The sequence below is a fragment of the Clupea harengus genome, chromosome 10, assembly GCF_900700415.2.
Source record: "Clupea harengus chromosome 10, Ch_v2.0.2, whole genome shotgun sequence".
In the NCBI taxonomy this organism is placed as follows: domain Eukaryota; kingdom Metazoa; phylum Chordata; class Actinopteri; order Clupeiformes; family Clupeidae; genus Clupea; species Clupea harengus.
The window spans coordinates 472,609-496,345 of record NC_045161.1 but is presented as its reverse complement, the minus strand read 5'-3'; the positions used below and the strand labels follow the sequence as shown (position 1 = coordinate 496,345).

At 40.7% G+C, this 23,737-nt stretch overlaps 1 protein-coding gene across 3 annotated transcripts in view; it reads right to left on the bottom strand.

The window, feature by feature from the left end:
* armh3 (armadillo like helical domain containing 3) overlaps nt 1–23,269 on the bottom strand; it is a 39,229-nt gene extending 15,960 nt beyond the window's left edge. The window contains exons 1-18 of one of the 3 annotated variants that reach the window (XM_031574915.2): nt 22,933–23,269; nt 20,272–20,381; nt 17,697–17,753; nt 14,570–14,716; nt 14,188–14,295; nt 11,699–11,791; nt 11,213–11,287; nt 10,820–10,906; nt 8,768–8,824; nt 7,848–7,891; nt 7,698–7,758; nt 7,561–7,607; nt 4,448–4,523; nt 4,152–4,245; nt 3,228–3,329; nt 3,021–3,079; nt 832–897; nt 617–686 (exon numbers count right to left, since the gene is read on the bottom strand). In XM_031574915.2, the coding sequence (XP_031430775.1) occupies nt 617–686; nt 832–897; nt 3,021–3,079; nt 3,228–3,329; nt 4,152–4,245; nt 4,448–4,523; nt 7,561–7,607; nt 7,698–7,758; nt 7,848–7,891; nt 8,768–8,824; nt 10,820–10,906; nt 11,213–11,287; nt 11,699–11,791; nt 14,188–14,295; nt 14,570–14,716; nt 17,697–17,753; nt 20,272–20,373 (1,345 nt within the window). In that variant the 5' untranslated portion in view covers nt 20,374–20,381; nt 22,933–23,269. Of the gene's footprint in view, nt 1–616; nt 687–831; nt 898–3,020; nt 3,080–3,227; nt 3,330–4,151; nt 4,246–4,447; nt 4,524–7,560; nt 7,608–7,697; nt 7,759–7,847; nt 7,892–8,767; nt 8,825–10,819; nt 10,907–11,212; nt 11,288–11,698; nt 11,792–14,187; nt 14,296–14,569; nt 14,717–17,696; nt 17,754–20,178; nt 20,211–20,271; nt 20,382–22,932 lie in introns of those variants that run through there. The other 2 variants (XM_042708812.1, XM_031574916.1) reach the window with 2 other exon arrangements.
* Between the last annotated feature and the right edge of the window lie 468 nt (nt 23,270–23,737).

The following is a 23,737-nucleotide window of genomic DNA, read 5'->3' as shown; positions in this document are numbered from 1 at the left end:
TCAATAAAAGCATATTAAACTAGACATCAGATAAATGAACGTAGTGTAGCAAAGAAAAGTGTTGATGGGCATTAAAACAGATGAGATATGGTTGAGTGGTAGCGTTACCCGTCAACATATGACTTCCAATGGCAAAAAGAACAGTGGTCTCCGTGTCGACCATAAATCAGGCTTAACCTGTGACTTACACCTATGCCATCCATATGCATGATATAGGTCACTGACTTTCAAAAGAAACTGTGTCACTCCAAGCTTATAGAAGTCTAGTAACCAAACTACAACATGCCAGCTTCATTTCTAAAGAGGAAAGCACGCTATACATGTGGGCAATTCTACATTCGGCATACTTTGTCCAAATGCAAATTTTCAGACACAGACTCCATGTGTGACATTTTTGTATTTATTCTTAAATATGGCCAATTTAACATCAACTTTGTGCAGACTGTCATTGTAAACTATTATAAAAATGCAGTCTCTGATAAAACAAATGACATTAGTTCATAGATGAATTGCATTAGGCGATGGCAAGGTTGAATTTCTGACATGTTTTTGACCACATAAATGAATATGTGAAACTCTGAAGGGAAAAAAGCAACCATTTGTCTTCACTGCTTACCAAGGACTGCACACACAAGTGGTCTTGATGGGCTGATCCCGACTGCATTCTTCTTTCTGTGTCTCATGGGCTGAGAAAGAAACAATAAATATTCAAAAGAAGAGAACAATCAATACAGAAATAGACAATTCCCTTACCATTCAAAACAATCAATACAGAAATAGACAATCAATACAGAAATAGACAATCAATACAGAAATAGGCAATTCCCTTACCATTCGATGGAGATTCACTCTGAAATTCATGTTGTCATCATGGAGAAACGCATCAGCATACTGATCCTGTGAGAAATAGGCACAATAGCCTATGAATGACCATGCTGAGTTGGATCAGGGAGGGTATGTTGGCACACTTTTCTTACAATGACAACAAACGATACATCACAATGGTGAAAATGTTGACGCAAATGAAAGACCTTAATCTTGGGCTTCATATTACTTATTACTACATATTCATTAGATTGACATGTAATATTTCAGTGCAAAATGATTAGCCATTAACTTCCGAGTGTGCGCTTGTGCCAACCTGCCCCAACTGGCATACACGACTGGAGACACTGTAAACGAGCAGAGCTCGGTTGCCAAATACACGTACGTATATGTACTTGCCATAATTTCCTGACTATTAACCGTGGTTTATACATTGATTGAGCAAAATGCTTGCTGCCCTGCGGTTAATACTAGGGTGCGCCCTATACAAGGGAATGCATTTCCCCTGCCAGGTAGTTAGTAACACGCACTATAACTTTCTCTCTGAGTCTCTCTCTCTCACTCTCCCTCTTTCACATAGAGGTGCGAGGTTTCATGCCAGTTCACCTGGCTATGAACTATCCAAGCTATCTCTAGCTTAGGCAACCATCTTAACAGTTGTTAGCTGCTAGCGTGTTATGAATTCATGTTAATATGTTTGAATACGACCTTGTGAATTTGGACTCGTTAATATGAATGTACCCTGAGGGTTTCTACCTTTTCCTATTATAATTTATAGGTTAAATCGAGGAGACTATGACATCAGCCAGATAACTAGCTATCATTTCATGCAAATGGAAATCTTCCATTTAAACTGTTTAAGGATATTTAAAAGTTTCCTTAGCTAGTTAGCTAGCACAGCAATTAGATAACCACAGCAACCAGGAAACACAATGTTTAATCTCTCAAAATTCGCTCACCAATAAAAGGCAGTCTTTGGTTCAAAGTGATCACAACTGTGGTTAATACACAGGTTTGTTTTATGAAATGATATGAAATACTGTAATGCGGTTTATATACGCTGAGGTAAAAGCCCCATTCCGGGATAGTTAAAGTTGCAGTGTAGCTCACTTTTATAGCACTGTTGTATATACATATCGCACTTCGAGACCCTCTAATGGACAGTGTACACGAGTATTTGTTGACAAGCTGAAGGATATGGAATCGCAAGACAACGCAGAAGCCAAAGAAGCATGTAGACTGATATGGTAGAGTGATATCACAAATATCACAATAATTTTACACAAATATGACAAATATAGTTTTATTTATTGTGACATCAGAGATGAATGCTAACATAAGCAAAGAATAACAAAATTATTTTTTTTTCGCTTAAATACTGATTGTGGTTTCAGCCCATATGCATTGTTTTCTAAGCGTTTGAATGTTGAGTATGTGTAACCTAATAACTATTTAGATGGCAACATGCTTAATGGACAGTGTCATTTATTACACGCTAGTGGAGTAAGATTTTCAAGGTTGCAAACTTCCAAGAGTTATTGCCGTGATATTTATTTATTAATTTATTTATTTGGATGCTAGCCTGAGACAGGACAGGTCGATGACTTTGGGCATCTGGAAAACATACAAATCTCTGTGAGACAGGGATGACACCAATGAGCAGCTTACGTCAAATTCTTTCATAGATAACATTGGCAGGGATGTTTTTGCTGACCAATGCCCTGGGAATGCCCCTTGAACATGAAAACACTAAGAGGGGCACCAAGAGTCTGCTCCAAAGAGGATTAAACGAGCTGGAAACTCTATTGCAGCAAGTTTATTTCTGTGGTCTGCTGTTTTTGCATGATTGCCACGCATTCGTCTGGCCTCCAGCTCATAGTAGAGAATTGTCCTCAATTTGTGAGGAGCTACAGAGAATACTGTATGCAGACCAGAAGTACCTTGTGAATCACCATGCTTGTGTTAATGTGGATAGATTTGCAACGGAGCGCGGCTGCTATTACTTCACATTCTGTTTGTATTCATACATATAGCACTTAAAAGCAGAAGTAAGGAATTCTGGCCTAAAACTAGCAAGACAACTAGATAAAAAGCATTTGAAGTACCAACAACAGCACATGTGGCACTGATAGTGTGCTAGCCTGCTTTTGCAAACAGCTTTGGAAATGCAACAGAAATATGAGGGTGAGACTTACCTCAGCAATACAAGTCAGGATAATGAGACACAGCCGAGCACTATTAAGTCTGTGTTCATCTGTGAAGTACAAGTCAGGATAATGAGACAGAGCCGAGCACTATTAAGTCTGTATTCATCTGTGAAGTACAGGTGGAGAGTTTACACAGACAATACAGCAGAGGAGAAATGTGTTAAGAGCACAAAATATGTAGATGATTAAAGTCACCTTTGGTGTCCTGCATGACAATCGATGAGTACTTGAGGAAGGTAATGAGAAGGTTACTGGTCTGCAGGTTTGGGTCAAGGGGCAGCTCTGACGAGTTCATCACTTTGAAGATAAAGAGGGAAACTTAAGGTCAAACTTCAACAAATGGAATATCTAACTAGGCAAAATTAATAACACCATGCACCAGAGCGAGTAATTACCGTTTTTTGCCAAGTATAATTTAGGAAAAAACAGATAAATGCAAAAGCTTGCTGGTCATGTCCGGTAATACTGCAGGACATTTGTGTTTTAACCAAAACAAATACATATAAACCAATAACAGAGGTTTCTCTTATTGTATATTTTATTGATTAATGCAAGTCATAAAATGTGATCGCTTCCTCCACTCATTAAACAAAGTGGGAATTGACAGGAATTGGGAATTGTTTCACATTGGTAAGCAGAACAACTTGATAGATTTAGCCCGAAAGTAGAAACACGGACATTGTATTGTATCAAATGTTTAATTTGTAATAAAAACATTCATTTTCGTTTGTCAGGCTATCTATATCAGCTATCTACGAACACAAAACAACAACAATGATATAATATAGCCACAAGCGGCAACAACAGGGTCCGAGCAACCACAGAACTCGAGGACACTCAACGCTTAACTGAAAACTTATGAATTCAGGTATTTGTGACTGTAAGCCACAGTGGGATAAGGAGCAACAACTTGGGCAAGTGCTGACATTTGAGGAAAAACGTATCGTTCCCAAAAGTAACAAATCTTACTGACTGTTCAGAAGGCCATGCCTGTCAGGATTCAAACTCGGAATTTGACATTTTCAGAGCAGAAGGGCAGTGAAGCAAAGGTGCAGGTGACTTGAGCTCTGACATGATGATTGTAATGAATTAAAATGAAACATGAGAGTAGAAACTCACAGTCCAGCATAGGTGGTGTTGTACCCAGTGGAGTTGTGGGAGTAGTTGGAACAGGGTCTATAGATGTGGCAGCCATGTCCATCTCTGGGTGACTCTGTGTTACACACAACAGGAACATACATCATCTAGTGTCACATACTGTATAGAATGAAAGAAATCACTTAAGGCAGTCTGAACAAGAATGGCTAACAAATTGTCAAGACCATGTGTTAAGTTCAAATGGTCAAGACCATGTGTTGAGTTCAAATGGTCAAGACCATGTGTTGAGTTCAAATGGTCAACATTGTTGAACTTACTTGAGCCAGAACTGTGATGAAGTTCCTGTTCAGGTGTACTGCCTCATACAGGGCCAAGAGTATGGCTTCGTTAGTTCTGCAAATCAGATGAAACTTCACTTAGATCAACAAATCAGCAAATTAAATGAGAAGGAGATAATTCAAGAATTAAACATTTAAGCACAATGAAAGGTTTTTATTTCACTTATTGTGATTAGAAGCTATAGCCTAGAAACTGCCAGTGAAACACACTTTAACTTGAGATCATCACACAAGTTATTTACAAATGGCGCAATGGAGCCAATACAGGCCTCAAGTGCAATCATACACCTATCAGCTACATCATCTCAATATAGGCCTACACCAAATGTTCATCCATGTTCTTTGCTGTTGCCCTTCTTTGCTGTTTCGCTACAGGTCCTTTCAGCCATGTATGCCATTTCAGACAAAGCCCTGCATGGGCAAGCCCTGACCCCAGAGGAAAGAGACGCCATGGCTGGACACAGAGGAAAGAGACGCCATGGCTGGACACAGAGGAAAGAGACGCCATGGCTGGACACAGAGGAAAGAGACGCCATGGCTGGACACAGAGGAAAGAGACGCCATGGCTGGACACAGAGGAAAGAGCAGACGCCATGGCTGGACACAGAGGAAAGAGCAGACGCCATGGCTGGACACAGAGGAAAGAGACGCCATGGCTGGACACAGAGGAAAGAGACGCCATGGCTGGACACAGAGGAAAGAGCAGACGCCATGGCTGGACACAGAGGAAAGAGCAGACGCCATGGCTGGACACAGAGGAAAGAGCAGACGCCATGGCTGGACACAGAGGAAAGAGCAGACGCCATGGCTGGACACAGAGGAAAGAGCAGACGCCATGGCTGGACACAGAGGAAAGAGCAGACGCCATGGCTGGACACAGAGGAAAGAGCAGACGCCATGGCTGGACACAGAGGAAAGAGCAGACGCCATGGCTGGACACAGAGGAAAGAGCAGACGCCATGGCTGGACACAGAGGAAAGAGCAGACGCCATGGCTGGACACAGAGGAAAGAGACGCCATGGCTGGACACAGAGGAAAGAGACGCCATGGCTGGACACAGAGGAAAGAGACGCCATGGCTGGACACAGAAACCGCTCACAGTCAGGCAGCACAGCAGTGTGTTGAGCCATGTTTACATTTTATACATAAACTTGTTTATTTTTTTTATTCGAAATATGTTATTTACATTGCACCCAAGTCGTGCATGATTTAATCAAATTTAGAGAGTCAAATCCGTCTGTATCAAATCAGCTGCAAGTTGGTATTTTGAGATGTTATAGTCCGTGGAATCATCCTCCAATAACAACCAATTACAAATGTAAATCCTTTTTGCCTCATATATTTATCAGTTTGTCCATCGTACAAGGTTTCTGTTTTTGCCTCATTGTCAAACCAGATGTGGCATATCCTTCTGTTCAGCACCTTGCCACCTAAAATGTCATCAACACTAAGCCTAGTCTTCATCAATCTCTGGAAATTCAATGCTAGAATCAAAGTTTGGCTTCTTGGGTTTTGTCTCTAGTCTCTTTCTGTCACGCTCCTTGACAGTCTCTTCATTACTTCCTCTTGAATTTCAGCACACTTCTTCTCCTGTGCCTCTTTCACTTTGCATTGGTTATGGCAACATTCACTTTTTCCTTTTATTCCGATGTCAATCCATCCAGGGAATCCAGTATGTTGTTGAGATGAAGCCCAGGGTGGCATTTGGGGTCCTTTAGAGCAGAGAACATGCCCATCACTTGCTGTTTAGCAACATTATGGATTCGGTCTCCTTCCTCAGCTGAGCATTTATATCCATGCTAAAGTATCTCTGGTGCTGCCTTGTGAGGATATAATGGATTACCTTTATACATGCTTCCATCATTGACAGAAAGAGCTCTCTGTCCACAGGTTCAACCAGAAGGGCTTCAAGATCTTGACTTCTGGGCAGCTCAGCACAAAACATGTCGCAGAAAGCATTTGTTGAGGGTCCTGTTGAAATGCTTTTAACTTGGCAAGAACCTCCTTTGCGATGACTAAACCCTCAGTGTGACTGATTTCATAGCCTGGCAAGAACCTCCTTTGCGATGACTAAACCCTTAGTGTGACTGATACCATAGCCGGCGTCCTTCGAAAATGGCGTCATCTAAGGCCCGGGGAGCCATTTCCTTAAAAGACCAAGCAGCTGAACTCAAAGTCCAGTCGAAGAGCACCTCTGGGCCTGCCGCATCAAAAGGTTTGTCCTTTAAGAAATTCATATTAATATTTCTAATTAATATTTACTATTGCTTCATAAACAAGCACTGTCTTTTCAGTGGGATACTGCTTCTCCTCCTTCTTTCATTTCGAGTCAGGCGGCCGGTCGTCTACGGTATCCTGCAGGCAGATTTCCATACTGCAGCTGGCAAATAGCTTCATCTTTTTCTCTGAGCTTTTCCTGCAGTTCAGCCATGGTGGCATCCTGTTTATCATGTTGGGCTTGTGCCTGAATTGTCCCCCTTCGCATTTTATTGGAGTGCTTTAAATGATGATGCATTTTTGTCATTTTCTTAGTCTTTGGCATCATGAAGTTCCCTTACTCTGGCCAATCTAGAGTATAACAAATTCATTTCAGCACCTTTTTTTGCTAATGAAGCATCTTTTAGTTTCAGTAGATGGTTAAGATGATTCAGTAGATGGTTAAGATGTTTTATCTATAAACCTTGTGGTGTCTTCAATTTAGCCCATATGAAAGGGTAGATGTCTGAGGCATCCGTCTGTAAAAGCGCTTTGAGTGCTCTATCAGTTGATATATAAATATAGAAATGCAGTCCATTTACCATTTACCATTCCTGGCTCTGGCGCATCAGATCATTTCTTTTTTGCTTTGGCCATGTGTATTTTGACTGAATACACCTAAAAAACTGGGTTTTCCTTCACTGCAACTTAAGATGCCAAGAACCTTATATGCTTATATGTTCATATATAATTGTTTGGTCTCAGACATAAAAGTTAATAAACACCTGGAATATTATTGAAACTATTACACATTTTAAGTAATAATTAGTCTCAAGGGCCTGATAAGCCTGTGGAAGGTGTTAAGATGAAGTAGTGCCTAATATATGTGAGCTTACTGGACTGATAGCTTCTCATCTGCGTCTGCTACAAACATGCTGCCGACCTGTGATGGAGAGAAAGGATATTAAACTCTGATATGTTTCAGTCAGTCATTAAGATTAAAAAAGAAATGCATTTGAACAAAGGTTCATACCATACTAGAAAGTGCAGAGAGGAAACCTCCTTGATGTTCCTCCTCTTTGTCTTTGTACTGCCTACAACAGAATACACACAATCATTCCTAAACAATCCGTAAGGAGCAAAAGATAAAAATAAGTTTCCTAGATTCTATTTTTTTTTTTACCTATTGTACTCCGTCAACGCCTGATGGACCACCATGCCCATTCCCTGGCAAAACACAAGAAACATACGATGACCAGGTGAGACACTCGATGCTGTGGGTCCAGTTGACTCAGGGTCCATACAGGGGTCCATCCGCACACACGTCCGACACCGCACACACATCCGACACCGCACACACATCCGACACCGCACACACAGCTTTCTCACAGACCGAGGACACCAAGATACTTTCCAGTTCCATTCCAGTTGAGTCTAGACCCATCACCTCTCCTCTGTCCACAGCCACGCTCTCAGAATCAGAATGTTTGCATAGAGGTCTAAGTTGGTCACTACCTCTGAGCGGACGTTCTGCTCAAGGTGTCTTCCTGTTAAAAGGGAGTTTTTCCCTGGCCCTGCCCCCGTGGCCTTAAGGCTTGCCCTAGGGGGGATCAGGCTCTGGGCTCTGTAAAGTGCCTAGAAACAATTTCAATTGTTATTGGCGCTATATAAATCAAATCAAATGTAATTGAATTGAATTAAAGGGGGGCGAAGGCTAACAACCTTGTTTGTGGAGATCCTCGATGTGTTCTAGCATGATGCACACTTGTTTCTCAATAATGCTATCCCGTCCTCCAAAGATGTAGCCACATCCTCCACATCAGCAATCTGTTTCTTTCTTCTCCCACTCAGACAGCAAACACTTACACTTGTGGTCCCTGCTCCTAAATGGCTTCCAGCACAGTGGCAACCTTGCTGTTGATGACTTTACACGCTGGGCAAACTAGCATCCTGAGTACTTAACACCATACTTTCATATCCCAAGCATAAGATAACATCATATAATTAAAAGATTAACTTAATATTAGAAGGAGACAAAATCATACTAAATATATCCTTGTGGTCTTGTGCTCATTTCAAATGGAAAGAAGAGAAAAGTCTTACTTCTAACGTAGGCTCATCATCCACAATAGATAACTTCACGATGTAGGGATTCACAGACTGTAAATACAAAAAAAAAAAAACATAAATTAATATTAAAATGTCAAATGTTTAAAATTAAAAGTGCTTATTGTATGCCAAATAATTTTAACAAAATGTAACACATTATACAAATAATTATAATATATAATTATTGGTTTTTCGTGATTTATTGCAAACTGTAGGATAACTAAAAATACTGAACGTGTTTTCAACTCATGCTTGTTTTCTAAGAACTTGGATTACTGAATTTAGATTGAATTCAAGCCTTCCAGTTGACCATGTCAATATCTCCTGAAATCATCACCTACCAACACGTGTATAATGAACACAGGCAAACCATCCCTCCTAATTTACAGTCGTTTCTGCCTACTTCCTGTTTTGGTGTAGTGTCTCATGAAAGTCAACATCCCACCATTGCGTCCTCATTTAAGGTATCCACTATTCCTTTGCACGTCATCATCATATCTGTTTAGACAAACCACATTTCAAGGAAATCCCATGAACTCTAAACTCCCATGAGTTTGAAAGAGTTCATAACAAATTGTTGGGCAGAGTAACTCAAACCCATGAGTTTGAAAGAGTTCATAACAAATGGTTGGGCAGAGTAACTCAAACCCATGATGACCATCATATTCATGCCAAACAACTGTGTCCTGACCATGAAGACCCTTGCTTCTGGGGTAGTGGTGTGTCTCATGCAAATCAATTGCCTGCCATTACATCCTTGTTTGAGATATCCCCTAGCCCTTTGCAATGTATCAAGTATGGAGTTTATACAGCCAGATTTCAGGGGAATCCAATTAAGTCTGACGGAATTCGAAAGAGCAACAATTTGTAATGATGAGAGCCATGACAATACCAAATCTTGTGCATATCCAAGCAACTTCAGTCTGACCATTGCCTCGTTTAGGGGCACTATGGCAGGTCCTTGACCACAGCCAGGCCCAAGCACTAAATCACTTCAGAACTTACACAAGTCTGACGTGAGTGCCAAATTTCTTTCATTTTCAAGCATCACAAATCATGCATATTAAGCGAACGCGGTAAAATCAAAAGAAACATAAATCCGTTGTGTCCCCTGTCACAGGGCGCGGGTTAGGGTTAGGGTCACAGGGCGCGGGTTAGGGTTAGGGTCACAGGGCGCGGGTTAGGGTTAGGGTCACAGGGCGCGGGTTAGGGTTAGGGTCACAGGGCGTGGGTTAGGGTTAGGGTCACAGGGCGTGGGTTAGGGTCACAGGGCGCGGGTTAGGGTTAGGGTCACAGGGCGTGGGTTAGGGTTAGGGTCACAGGGCGCGGGTTAGGGTTAGGGTCACAGGGCGTGGGTTAGGGTCACAGGGCGTGGGTTAGGGTTTGTGTCTCCCTGTCACAGGGCGTGGGGCCTCACACTACGGTGCATGTGGTAGGGGGCCAGGTGCACAATGGGGGAGTGCAGAACACACCCAGTGAATATGTCCCTCATCTGAACATGCATTTCAATACAGAGGTTGAATGGCCAGATCGCTGAGTTATGGTCACCTCTTTATTGATTCGTGGGTGTTTATGATCACAAATGAATCTAGGTGTAGTCATGGTAATAAAGTGGCCATATTACCTACCGTTAATGGTTTACCTAAATGTATCTCTTTATCTGTTAATCAAATTGATGTTTACTAAGCACATTTTGTCTCTCTTATAGCGTGACTGTTGCAGATCTCCTGTGCACTCATTCTGTTCATATGATGTCACTGAGAGCAGAGAAAAACCTCACCTGTCCAACACGCTCACCCTTATCCAGCACAACGGTACTGTAATCTTGGTGTGCACATTAGATATTATATTTGGCATACATCAACAATTATCCTTCAGAGCATCACTGTTTGTAATGTAGGCCACATTATCTAGTGTGGCATGGATCATCATCATCATCATCATCATCATCCTCCTCTAGGCCTATGTGGCGTGTAGGGGCCAATGGCATGTACACACAAGGCCTATTTTATATTGATGTCCTGGTGGCGTGTACTTTGACCTCACCTCATACTTTCTATAGTTGACCAGCAGTGCCAACAAGACAACGGCATCGTAGCCATGCTGCGATCTGCTCGACACTTCAGAGAGAATCTGTTAAGGAAGAAGGAGAATGTGGTGAGTGAGCAGGAGGGGTGTGTTGGAAGACACATTGCTTTGGCAATAGATCACTCCAGATAACACTAGAAGGGAAGTCAAACCAAGTTTGGCCCAACAGCATCATAATGCTTGCAGAGTGCATGTATTCAGATTCAGGCTGTAGCTTAACAGGCATTTGGACAACAGTTTTTTAACAGAACAAAACCAAATCGAAAAAACAATTCATATTTGAGCCAATCTGTGAATTAACTTCAATGAAAAGAATAGTCCCATAAGCCACCTAATGGCAAGGAGTCATACCTGTAGGATTGCTTCAAAGATGCTGTTGATCATCACATATTCAAGTATCGTGTTCTGGCTGATGTTATCCGTCACCTGGAGAAAACAAAACCAATGTGATCAAAATACAGTGACTCAGACCAGCTCTACACACTAATACTCTGGCCAATGACCAAATAGATTGAAAAGAGTGAAATGTTTGTGTATTATCTGGGTCAACATAAAAACCATCTGATGTGTATAGTAGTAGAAGTAGTAATTAAATCATCTGATGTGTATATTAGTAGTAGTAGTAGTAGTTATAGTAATTATAGTAATAAAATCATCTGATGTGTATAGTAGTAATTATAGTAATTAAATCATCTGATGTGTATATTAGTAGTAATTATAGTAATAAAAGCATCTTATCCAGATCACCTCACAGCCTGAAGACAGGATCCTAAATACATATGTAGTATCAACACCACAGGGCAGTTAAAACAACTGCTGGGCTAAAATTGTACTTACCGTCACCAGACACAAAAGCAGCTTCAGGCACAAGCTCTTCAAGCTCTCAGAGCTGTCTCCACACAGCAGGCTGTCGAGACTCTCCATCAGGTCCTGCACACAACCGCAGGGTTCAGAGCCATGACACAGTGCAAGCTCTTTGGGAATGAAAGGAACAACACGCTTGTCTAACTTTCTAGCATAAGGAATGACCCAACGACATACACTACCATTCAAAAGTTTGGATTGACTAGGAATATGGTCACATTTTCCATGAAAACTAATTTCTAGCCATCAAAGCTGACAATTGAATAGAAAATGTAGGAAAGACATTAACTAGGTTAGATTATTTCAAAACCAAATTAGCTTTCATGCAATAATCTTCCATTTGCGACAGTTACAGCTTTGCAGACCTTTGACATTCTCCTCATTTTGTTGAGGTAAGAAGCAGAGATTTCACCCCATGTTCCTTAAAGCACCTTTCATATTTCACCCCATGTTCCTTAAAGCACCTTTCATATTTCACCCCATTTCCTTAAAGCACCTTTCATATGTTGGATTGGCTTGATGGGCACCATACAGTCAAGCAGCACCATACAGTCAATCCATCCATCCAGTCTATTTAATTCAGTGTGTCTGTATACCCGTTTTAACCCTTCAAACCTCACCTAGAATCAGGCCATTTGGATATATTGTATGGGGCACGAAACAGTCAGACCAGTTTTGCAAAATTTACCATAAATATATATACTTGCATACTTCTACATACTTCACAGAGTTAGAATAGTCTTCATTAGTTTATATTGTTTTTTAGTCTTCAGTTTGGTTTATGATTTCGATTTAGTTCTAATCAGTTTCACGAGTTTTATGTTCATTTTTATTTGGAGGAATTGACTAATTTTAGTTTAGTTTTCGTGTTAGTTTTTCAGACCTTATGAGGAGAGCCTTGATTGAAATGGAAGTTAAAGCAGGTGGGATGACAGAAGGCCTATGTCCTGCCTCCATCACTGCTGCGTTTCCATGGCACATTATGTTAATTATCTTAAATGATCATGTTTGATCAAGAGTTCGATTAAACTAATACTGCATATTGTAACCCTCATAAAGCAAAGGTTTTCTTCAGGGCTGGTGTACTAGACTGCACTACTTTTAGCTCAGTGTTCCTTATAAATTGGCCACTGAGTGTATATTGTGGTTCTGTCCTCCCTTTCTCTTCTCAAAGACAAGTCACACTACTGTATGTAGAAACACAGGGTGGATATCCCCACTGAAGACAAGTCACACTACTATTAGAAACACAGGGTGGATATCACCACTGAAGACAAGTCACACTACTATTAGAAACACAGGGTGGATATCAACACTGAAGACAAGTCACACTACTATTAGAAACACAGGGTGGATATCAACACTGAAGACAAGTCACACTACTATTAGAAACACAGGGTGGATATCAACACTGAAGACAAGTCACACTACTATTAGAAACACAGGGTGGATATCAACACTGAAGACAAGTCACACTACTATTAGAAACACAGGGTGGATATCAACACTGAAGACAAGTCACACTACTATTAGAAACACAGGGTGGATATCACCACTGAAGACAAGTAACACTACTATTAGAAACACAGGGTGGATATCAACACTGAAGACAAGTCACACTACTATTAGAAACACAGGGTGTACCCATGGATATCACCACTGAAAACAAGTCACACTACTATTAGAAACACAGGGTGGATATCACCACTGAAGACAAGTAACACTACTATTAGAAACACAGGGTGGATATCAACACTGAAGACAAGTAACACTACTATTAGAAACACAGGGTGTACCCATGGATATCACCACTGAAAACAAGTCACACTACTATTAGAAACACAGGGTGGATATCACCACTGAAGACAAGTCACACTACTATTAGAAACACAGGGTGGATATCACCACTGAAGACAAGTCACACTACTATTAGAAACACAGGGTGGATATCACCACTGAAGACAAGTCACACTACTATTAGAAACACAGGGTGGATATCACCACTGAAGACAAGTCACACTACTATTAGAAACACAGGGTGGATATCAACACTGAAGACAAGTCACACTACTATTAGAAACACAGGGTGGATATCACCACTGAAGACAAGTCACACTACTATTAGAAACACAGGGTGGACCTATGGATATCCCCACTGAAGACAAGTCACACTACTATTAGAAACACAGGGTGGATATCACCACTGAAGACAAGTCACACTACTATTAGAAACACAGGGTGGACCCATGGATATCAACACTGAAAACCACACCACATAAATAGGAGTGTGTACCTGCGGCTGTTTTGGTAGTTGGAAGATCATGTTAAATCATGTCATTTTTGAATACATAACATAGTATAAAAAAAATAGCAAATATAATTCAATATATTATTACAATGTTCTGACTTACGATCTGAACAGCCATGTTTTTGAATCCCAATATACTGAAGCGTGTTCATACCTTCATGCGCAGCTCTGCCTTGTCAAACCCCATCAGCATGTTGATGATATCAAAGCCAGTAGCTGACTTATTCTTCTGGTGCACTCCTCTGAACAAAGCACAGAGGGTCTACAGAGGAACACATAAGACAGAGGACAAACAGAGACAAACGGTGGGGGGGGGGAAGGAGAGGCGCTTTGAAAGTGCAGTGTGTTGACTTGCATACACATGGTCAAGTGCTAAAAGGACACTGACTTCACCAGAAGCATTATTGACAATTAACACAGCACTTTGGTCAACGTGAGTTGTTTTTAAATGTGCTTTAAAAAAATTAATTTGACTTTGCCTTTGACAATGAACGCTGAGAAAGTTGAATTCTGATGCCAAAGGTCAGTCGACTCACCTGCAATGCATTAACCACTCTGATCTGATGCTCCTCCCCCAGGGCCTGGATACAGTGGTGAAACAGGCTGTTGATGTTTTCTTTAATCTTCAACACTTCGTCACCGTCGAGCGACTCTAGTTTTGCCTCCAAGTACTCCAGGTTAACCTGCACACACAGGGCAAGAAGGGTGCTCAGTAGCTTAGTTAGTTTTGAAAAACTTTGAAAACTCTTTTTACCAAGCGGCCTAACACTACCTTTTTACACAAAATGAATTAAAACATAGTAAAAATTTCTAGTGTACATGTGTATTCCATTATCCTAGGCCAGGGGTATTCAATTAAAATTCAAAGAGGTCCAGGTAGAGAACATTTCATCAAGGAGAGGTCCGGAACATCATAATGTCTAACTTGCGTTATGATTCAGTGCCATATACTGTATATTAAAGCAGCAATAAGTAGTTTTTGGCTTGTAGCTCCCCCTAGCGGCGAAACCTGTTGAAATTTGCTTTCCTCGAAATGACAAACTAGTGAGTCAACAACTTTGCTAACACAGTCAAGAAAAGATGGCTAGCTCTGAATCGAACTTGTATCCAAATGTGTCTTTTAGCTCTCGCCAACGAGTAAAAGCTATTCCGATAGTGACTGTCACTACCCGATCCTAGTTGCGCATGCTCAGACACAAAGGACCGGGCGGCTCCAGAAATCTTACATACCGCAGTATTTTCCCTACAGACCCCCGATGGCAATAGCGGAGAGGCCATTCTCCATATTAAAAGTAATTGTAGTGGCATAATTAAAATAAAATTGTTACATATTGTTACTTTAAAGTAGCCTAGTATGTATCAACGCCTGTATGTAGTCAACAACTGACTGTCAAATAAAATAAAGAAAGTACAATTCAGGGGCTCTTTCTGTGGTTATTGAAACCACTTGTTTTGGCTCTATTCCCCTCTTTGTTAACATCTCCTTTATGGCCAGGTAGATGTCCTCTCCTCTTGTGCTGGTCTGAAGGGGTGTAACACCTAACAAGTCTTCACAGAACTCTTTCTTCTGCTTGTTGAAGAACCCTACATAAACTAACAGCTGAGCATTCTCACACACATCAGTGGACTCACCTACAGCTAAGCATACACGTGCCTTATGAATTGCTTCATCCAGCTGTGCTAGCACATCCTGGGTTAATATTTCAGTTTTCTTTGTGGGTGATGATGCTGATACAGGTATTTGCTTGATTTTTTCACAAAACTCTTTGTTTTCCCTAGGGTAAGGTTTCAGCTACCTTCATGCACTCCTTGACAACCCTTTTTAATGTTGACCCAAAATCCAACTAAAAGGGAACATTGGTTAGCACGTTGTTGGGCAGTGAATGAATGTGTTAGGATTCTGGTGGATCGATCATATTGGGCTCTTAGATCGTTAATTTTTTGTGCCCTCGGTTCGGATTCGAGTGGGTATGTTTGCACGAAAGATTTGTGCTTCGTCTCGTAGTGGCGCTTCACATTGCCGCTTTTAAGAGTCTCGGAACACATGAGACATACTGGTTTTGAACTGCCCGTGGGAAGAATGACCATATAATAGTCTGTCCCTTCTTGATTAAAAGCTCTGTTTTCGCTGTCTACTTTTCTCTTTTTAGAGCGTGCCATGTGAAATTACTTTTCTCTCTCAATTACTTCTCCGACTACTGTCTCTCGTCTCGTCTCTCCAGTGAGTGTTTATCTCACTCACTGACTCGAGTCGCAATGCTTATCAGCATGCACAGATTTGATTGGCTGAGTAGCATCACGTGAGATTATTTACAACGAATGCAATTGTTCTAGAAACGCTCCGTCAAAGTTTAAGAATTCTCAGCAATTTATCGGTTATAGGTCTAGGTCCGGGTCCGGATAGGATGGCGTCTGGGTCCGGACACGGACCGCGGTTCGCTTATTAGTGACCTCTGCCCTAGACTACCAATTTTATGAAGATGCAAACCTGTGGTGCCCCCTAAAAAAAACATTCATTTCTTTGTATAGGTTCTCTCTTAACCCCCTTCTGTCCTCTTTCTCCTCACAATGATCTGCATGATCTCTCTCAAAGAAGTCACGGGCAAGCTAATGTTCTGGCTGCATAAGAGACTCTCACTTAATCCTGACTGTGCTGACACTCTTCCTCTGAGCACACTGGGGACTCTCGACATCAGAGTGGCCAGCGACGGCTGGAACATTTCTAGAAATGTAATGAATTGAAAACGTATTGACTTATATTCATATGCTTCTGACCCGTCATTAAAATGATTAGACACTAAATATATATTCTATGTACTAAATTTTATGAATGTTCGCAATTTTACGTGTTACCTCTGCAACTCAACAATATAAGTAAGTGGAGGTCTGTTGTTAATAGCTAGCCAGCTAAAAGTAAAATGAGTACAGTTTTCCTCTATGTATTTCCTGCCGCATAACAGCTCAGAATATAGCTGTCTCTTGTAATGTCAACGATCACCAATGGAAACAGCCAAAGTTGTCCAGTAAAGAAGGGACTCAATCTCAATGCACTCAATTGCTATTGGAAACTGAACTGAATTTTCTGTGTCTCAAGTGAGTGCATTAACTTTGTGGTCAAATATAGCTCAAAAAGTTAGTACATAGAATATATATTTAGTGTCTAATTAGCTAACTGTTAGCTAGTGATGCTAAGATGGTTTGTCAGCCAACTTCAGTCACATTATAACGGTGCAAGTTAACTCCAGACCTTTGTAAATAAACGTTTGTTTATTTAGAGCATGAATTTCAGCAAAAACACTCCACCATCCACATCAAGTTTTTATAACAGATGCAATCGAGTTTTATCATTTAGGACGTTCCAATTGGCACATGTGACCGGGAAACACAGGTGCAAGCCAGATTTTGTCACAATGGTTCCATGTAAGTCTATGGGGGAAATTCTACTGTTTTTTCTTCAATATCTTAAAAACTATACAGCGTAGAAACATTAAATAAGTTTCACTTACTAGACCTATAAAGTGTGACTGAAGTGATTGAAGTTTGAACAAAGTTTCTAAGTTCTTTATAATGAAAAACAAAAAGAATATCAAAAGGAAATGGATGGTGAACAGGCACAGCATTGAAACCTAACCATAGAATGAAACACTGTTAAAACATCCATACCTTCATCAGGAAGAGTTCATCCCAGAAGCGAGGATTGGTGACGGCAGGATCATCCCTCTAAAGGTGGGAAAAGGATCAAAAGGATTTTCACGTAAGGTGCAACACAAACAATGTGTTTTTAACCCTTGGGAGTTCAAGGTCTGTTAGACTCTTAGTCTGACATGCCTTGACATTTTTGTATATTTCACCTAACTAAAAACATTGACGCAAAAGGGCCATACATGATTATATTCTAGAAGACCTCAGCAATAACAAAGTGAGAGTAAAAGGAATGTAGTCAAATCATTTTTATTTAAATCAAATGTAAACATACCCTTACAAAAACCTACTTTCAGAGGTGCTCAAACTTTGTACAAAAACACATTGTAAAGATTTCAGGCCAAGACTTTTGAACTCTAAACCTTGTAAACATACAGCTCTGGAAAAAATTAAGAGACCACTCCAAATCGTTCTTAAATCAGCATCTCTACGTGTATGGCAGCCATTCCATTCCAGTGTCTGTTGAATTCCAACACAGGCACACCTGATTCTACTTAATGAGGTACTGATTAGGTGATCACCTGAACCAAATCTTATTTAATGAAGAAAAGTATAAAAACCAGTGCTGTGGCCATCACTATCCTCTTGCAATAGGACCAGCTGGATGGCAGAAACAGTGCTAGTAGTACCTCAAAAGTAATTGGAATCAAAAAAGGTGTCTATTGACCATGCCAAAAGAGTTCAAAAGAAAGGTTTTGAGTGAGGAAAAGAAGGGTTCAATTCTGGATGTACTGGCAGAGGGATACAGTGAGCGTCAGGTTGCTTCCATCCTTAAAATGTCAAAGACGGCGGTTCATAAGAACAAGGTCGAGCAGCAGAGATTAGACACAACAAAGCTACAGACCGGCAGAGGACGAAAACCACTCTCCACTCGTTCGAATGTCACTCAACAACTGTAGGATGACATCAAGTGACCTCCAAAAAGAATGGCAAACGGCCGCTGGGGTGAAGTGCACGGCGAGGACGGTTAGACACAGGCTCCTAGGGGCAGGACTGGAGTCGTGCAAACTAGAAAAAAGCCCTTCATCAACGAGAAGCAAATAAGAGCCAGGCTGAGGTTTGCTAAAGACCATGTAGGACTGGAGTAAGGTCATCTTCTCTGATGAGTCCAATTTTCAGCTTTGCCCAACACCTGGTTCGACGGAGACCTGGAGAGGCCTACAAGCCACAGTGTCTCGCACCTAGTGTGAAATTTGGTGGATCTGTGATGATCTGGGGGTGCTTAAGCAAGGCTGGAATCAGGCAGATTTGTCTTTGTGAAGGACGCATGAATCAAGCCAATTACAAAGTTGTCCTGGGAGAAAACTTGCTTCCTTCTGTTTTGACAATGTTCCACACACACACACACACACAATGCTCCATGCCACACAGCCAGGTCAGTGAAGGTGTGGATGAAGGACCGCCACATCAGGACCCTGTCATGGCCAGCCCAATCTCCAGACCTGAATCCCATTGAAAAACTGGAATGTGAGGAATATGGATGGTCACAAGCCATCAAACAAAGCCGAGCTGCTTGAATTTTTGCGTCAAGAGTGGCATAAAGTCACCCAATGGCAAATTGAAAGACTGGTGGAGAGCATGCCAAGAAATATGAAAGCTGTGATTGCAAGGTTATTCCACCAAATATTGATTTCTGAACTCTTCCTAAGTTAAAACATTAGTATTGTGTTGTTTGAAAATGAATATGAACTGAATATGAATATGAACAGTTGTCATTTTCTGCAAATAAACAATGTATTTGTATGTGTTTGAGTAATATGACATTTTTTGTTTTATTTTATAAACTACTGACAACATTTTTCCCAAATTTTAGATACAAATATTGTTATTTAATATTTGTATCTAAAATTTGGGGAAAATGTTGTCAGTAGTTTATAAAATAAAACTAAAAATGTCATATTACTCAAACACATAGAAATACATTGTAAAACCAGAGAAACTGATCATTTTGAAGTGGTCTCAATTTTTTCCAGAGCTGTATGTGTTTTTAGCATTCAGAAAGTGTGTGTGGTTTCACTAATAAATATTAGTAACTTCAGAATAACCTTTTCCTCTCCAAAACCAGTGTCCCTGCACACTGAATATTGATGAGATAAGTGTAAACACCCCTGTGACCTTATGGCCCATCTGTATAATAGGTAATGGCCCTAGAACACCCCTGTGACCTTATGGCCCATCTGTATAATAGGTAATGGCCCTAGATTGTCATTGTGGCTCTCTGTCCCTCACAGGTTGTTGCCACGTCATGACCCAATAGCGATCACCTATTTGCCATTCCCTGATCATATGAATAGGCCTCATGTGCATCAGGAACTGATACCTCACTCTGACACTGAAATGTACACGACTTTCGTTCTATTCTCCTCATCACAACATTTGTGAGTGCTGATAGAACAGAGGTTTTTGCAAACGAGATATGAAACATTTACAGTTTTGTTCTTACCGCAAAGATATCATCGTACATGAGAACCACCTTCTCCCTCAGTTTTGTTCTTACCGCAAAGATATCATCGTACATTAAAACCACTGTTCTTACCGCAAAGATATCATCGTACATGAGAACCACCTTCTCCTTCAGCGGCCTCTTGGAAGAAGATGTCCGCCTCAAGAGACCCACTTTCTTCTCCACCTGAGCCATGGTGGTTTCTGAAGAGAACACAAAATGGAAGTTTCAGTGAAGAGGTAAATAGTCAGGCAGTAACACAATACCTCAAGAATGCCGAGGCCTGCCGCCTTTAGAGCCCCACACAGACTGGGGCAGAGGGCAATTAGCCCGACGCTGTTACAAATAAAGGTTTACTCATAATATTCAAAGGGTTATTTAGATTGGCAGGTTACGATGTGATATGAAATTACACTGGTTCCCGCTTATAATATTGCTGTCATTTTCATCTATCTTCCGACGGGAGTGCAACAAGACAACAGAAGTACAGTTCACAGTTTTACAGCAGGTGACATAGACAGTAGGCCTAGGCTATGTTTGGCAACATAGGTAAAAAATCCATCAGTTATGCATGTTTGTGATTTGTAATCTTTGTCCTAGTGTGACTTAAACGTAACATTGTAACAACATTGTAAACAGGCAACCACTCTACATGTCTAATGAAAGACCCTTCAGCGAGAGACCAGTAGAATGGTTCTGATACTGAAGTAACAGGAAAGAGCTTTACTTTAGCGTTACTATCGAAACTCGCTAACTCCAGAGAAATAGAAGTGCTGACGCTGGCATTTAAGTGACAGTAGAGGAAGCACTAATCTCAAAATAACGAATCTTTTGACATAATTCAAAAAACAAAAGGCCTTGTAGTCCTTGATAGCATCAATGTCAAACATCAAATGTTTTGGTGCTCACAATAAAGCTGTTGTCTGTCTTGCCACATCTGCCCACAGTGAGAGCAAAACACTGACAGACTAGCCCAGTGTTTCCCCTACCATTATATTAGTATTATTGTTATATCAGCCTACTCTCATTTAAAAACTAGTCGGTCACGTAATTCCCCACAGCAGAGTGTGTGGGTGATTGGTGTTAGATATCACAGCCATGCAACTTGTTAGATTATATGAATTGCTCAGCCAACAAGTTGTAGGAGAGTCAAACCTTTCTTTCGAAGTGCATTCACGTAATTGTATAAGTTATGATATTTGCAATTCTATGTACCTTTGTGGTCTGTTTGACTAGTAGGCTATTGCAGCCAACCCTATGTAAAGTAATAGCTCCAGCCTACCTACATCAGCTGACTTCTCTTCTGACTACTAAGGCTACTATAGGCTCCAATCCTCACAATGAGCACAAAGCTGTACACATACGGTATAAACCTAGCCTACGTCATTTATGTTTAAGCAGTGTTTTAGGTAGTATGGAGTCCATGTCATAATGCACGATATGCAGTCAGAGGTACAATATGATGATTACAAATGATTCAAGTTGGTTAAAGTTTAGGTAGGCTTAAGCTATTGTTGTCCTTTAGGTTGGCTGCTATTCAAAGAGTCAAACAGTCCACAAAGGCATGGAATAGGCATGGAATAAATAAAAAGCTGACAAAAAAAATTTAAATAGAAGAAAATTAGGACAAAACCACACTTGGCTTTACACAAGCTTGGCATTTATGGATACAGCCTACTGTCACTTGATAGTGTTAACCTGTTAGGCTACACAAGTTAACATGGGTGTAGCCGTTTCTTGGAAACACAATACAAACAAATAATCAATTTGAATTTCTACACAGCTGCACCGTGGCTCTGGTAGACGTCGTTCTGCCAGTCCACACCTTTTCAAAGAATGACTGGTTTCGAACCCCGCAGTAACTATTTCCAGTCAATTGTATTTATATATTTTTTGCAGCCATCATTCATGCTGCAGTTCACAGGCATTGGCTACAGACTGTCTGACTGACAAAAAACATTTGCGTTTACAGTACAAAAAGAAGCGTCAGATTTAATTTTGTAGTAGATTTCTAGGAGTGACGAATCTGCAGCTGTGCACATCTGCAACCAGCTAAAAAGTAAGCATCACCAGTTCTGACACACCTACCTCCAACAAGTACTGCTACAAATTTCACAAGATCCAAGGAATACGACATACCACTAGCTTTACAAATAACAAGTTATTACGCAAGACTTCACCGGTGCCATGTAACGTTGGCCATAAATTAATATCTTCATCTTAATGCTAGCTAGCACAGCAGCGTTAGCTGTCTTTAAGTAACGTTCAATAGCGTTACAACATGGTACCAGATATCCTTACAACTTAACGTTAACAGCTGTTATAACTTATAACGCTTCCAGTCTGTAGATGCTAGCTAGTTAGCTGACATGCTTACCAACAGTCACTAAAATAAAGCGCATTGGTTTTCACAACCAGTTTTCTGATTTCTCGCTTGCAGTCTTGAAGCGTCTAACTTTGCTAGCACAAAACTATTTAGCTAGCTAGCTAGCTAACTTAAAGTTAGCTGCCATTTCTGATCAGCTGTCGTATGACGAAATAGAGATCCAAATTCAATTAGTAACTATGGCATTCATTTCAAACTCCCGCATACCTTAAGGGTCGACATTTTTGTCTCTGGACAAATACTTCAATCTCGCAAGTCAATTATTTGTAACAGTTAACGTTAGTTGACTTACACCGTTAACGTTGCTTGTCCAACCAGTCTCCTACATTCTATGGAGAGAAAGCACGATGCTCATGAAAGCAACTTACCCTACAGTATATGATGGTCCAACAAGCTCTTCACTATGACAATACGTATAAGGTTCATCGGTCTCTAAATTATAACTACACTGTTGTCTTCACTCAATCGCCAGACTAGCGCTTCTTCTTTTTCTTCTTCTTCTTCGTCGTCGTCTTCTTCTTCTGCTTGTTGTTGTTCTTGTTCTTCTTGGTATCCAAATCTATCTGAGCATTACTGCCACCTACTGTGTATTTTGTAGGATCTACATATGAGCTTAGAATATTATTCATAACAAAAGCTAGGCTATAACTAATAATTAAATAAATACTTAAACTATTGCACCCTGATGTACAGCCCCAGTAGAATTCCCATTTGCAAAGAAAATGTATATCGCGTGGTGATAACCATTATGGGTCAGGGCATGTGGAGCTGTGCCACTACTCACAGCGAGAGATGACAGGTGGTGTCAGCAGAGACATATACACTATGGGTGTCAGGGCTAACATGAAGGACAAGGCATATCCTCAGGTGAGCAGGGCACGTCACTTGAGTCGCAGTCCGTTTATGAAACAAAAGGAGCGATTTCAAATTTTTGAAAAAAGGCAAAATATTGCTTGACAAGTTCACAATTAATAGGCTATTACTGTACAAACACTGAAAAATATTTGTTGTTGATAACTTCACTGTGGCTTTGTAGTATTATTTGGCAAATTTAGGTCTATGAGATCTGCTCTCCGATAGGAACGAAACCCCTAGGGGCCTATTTCTTGACTTTCCCTCCCTATAGTGTGGGAGTGACCATCGTCATTTTGTATGTGGCAGATTAGCATTTTT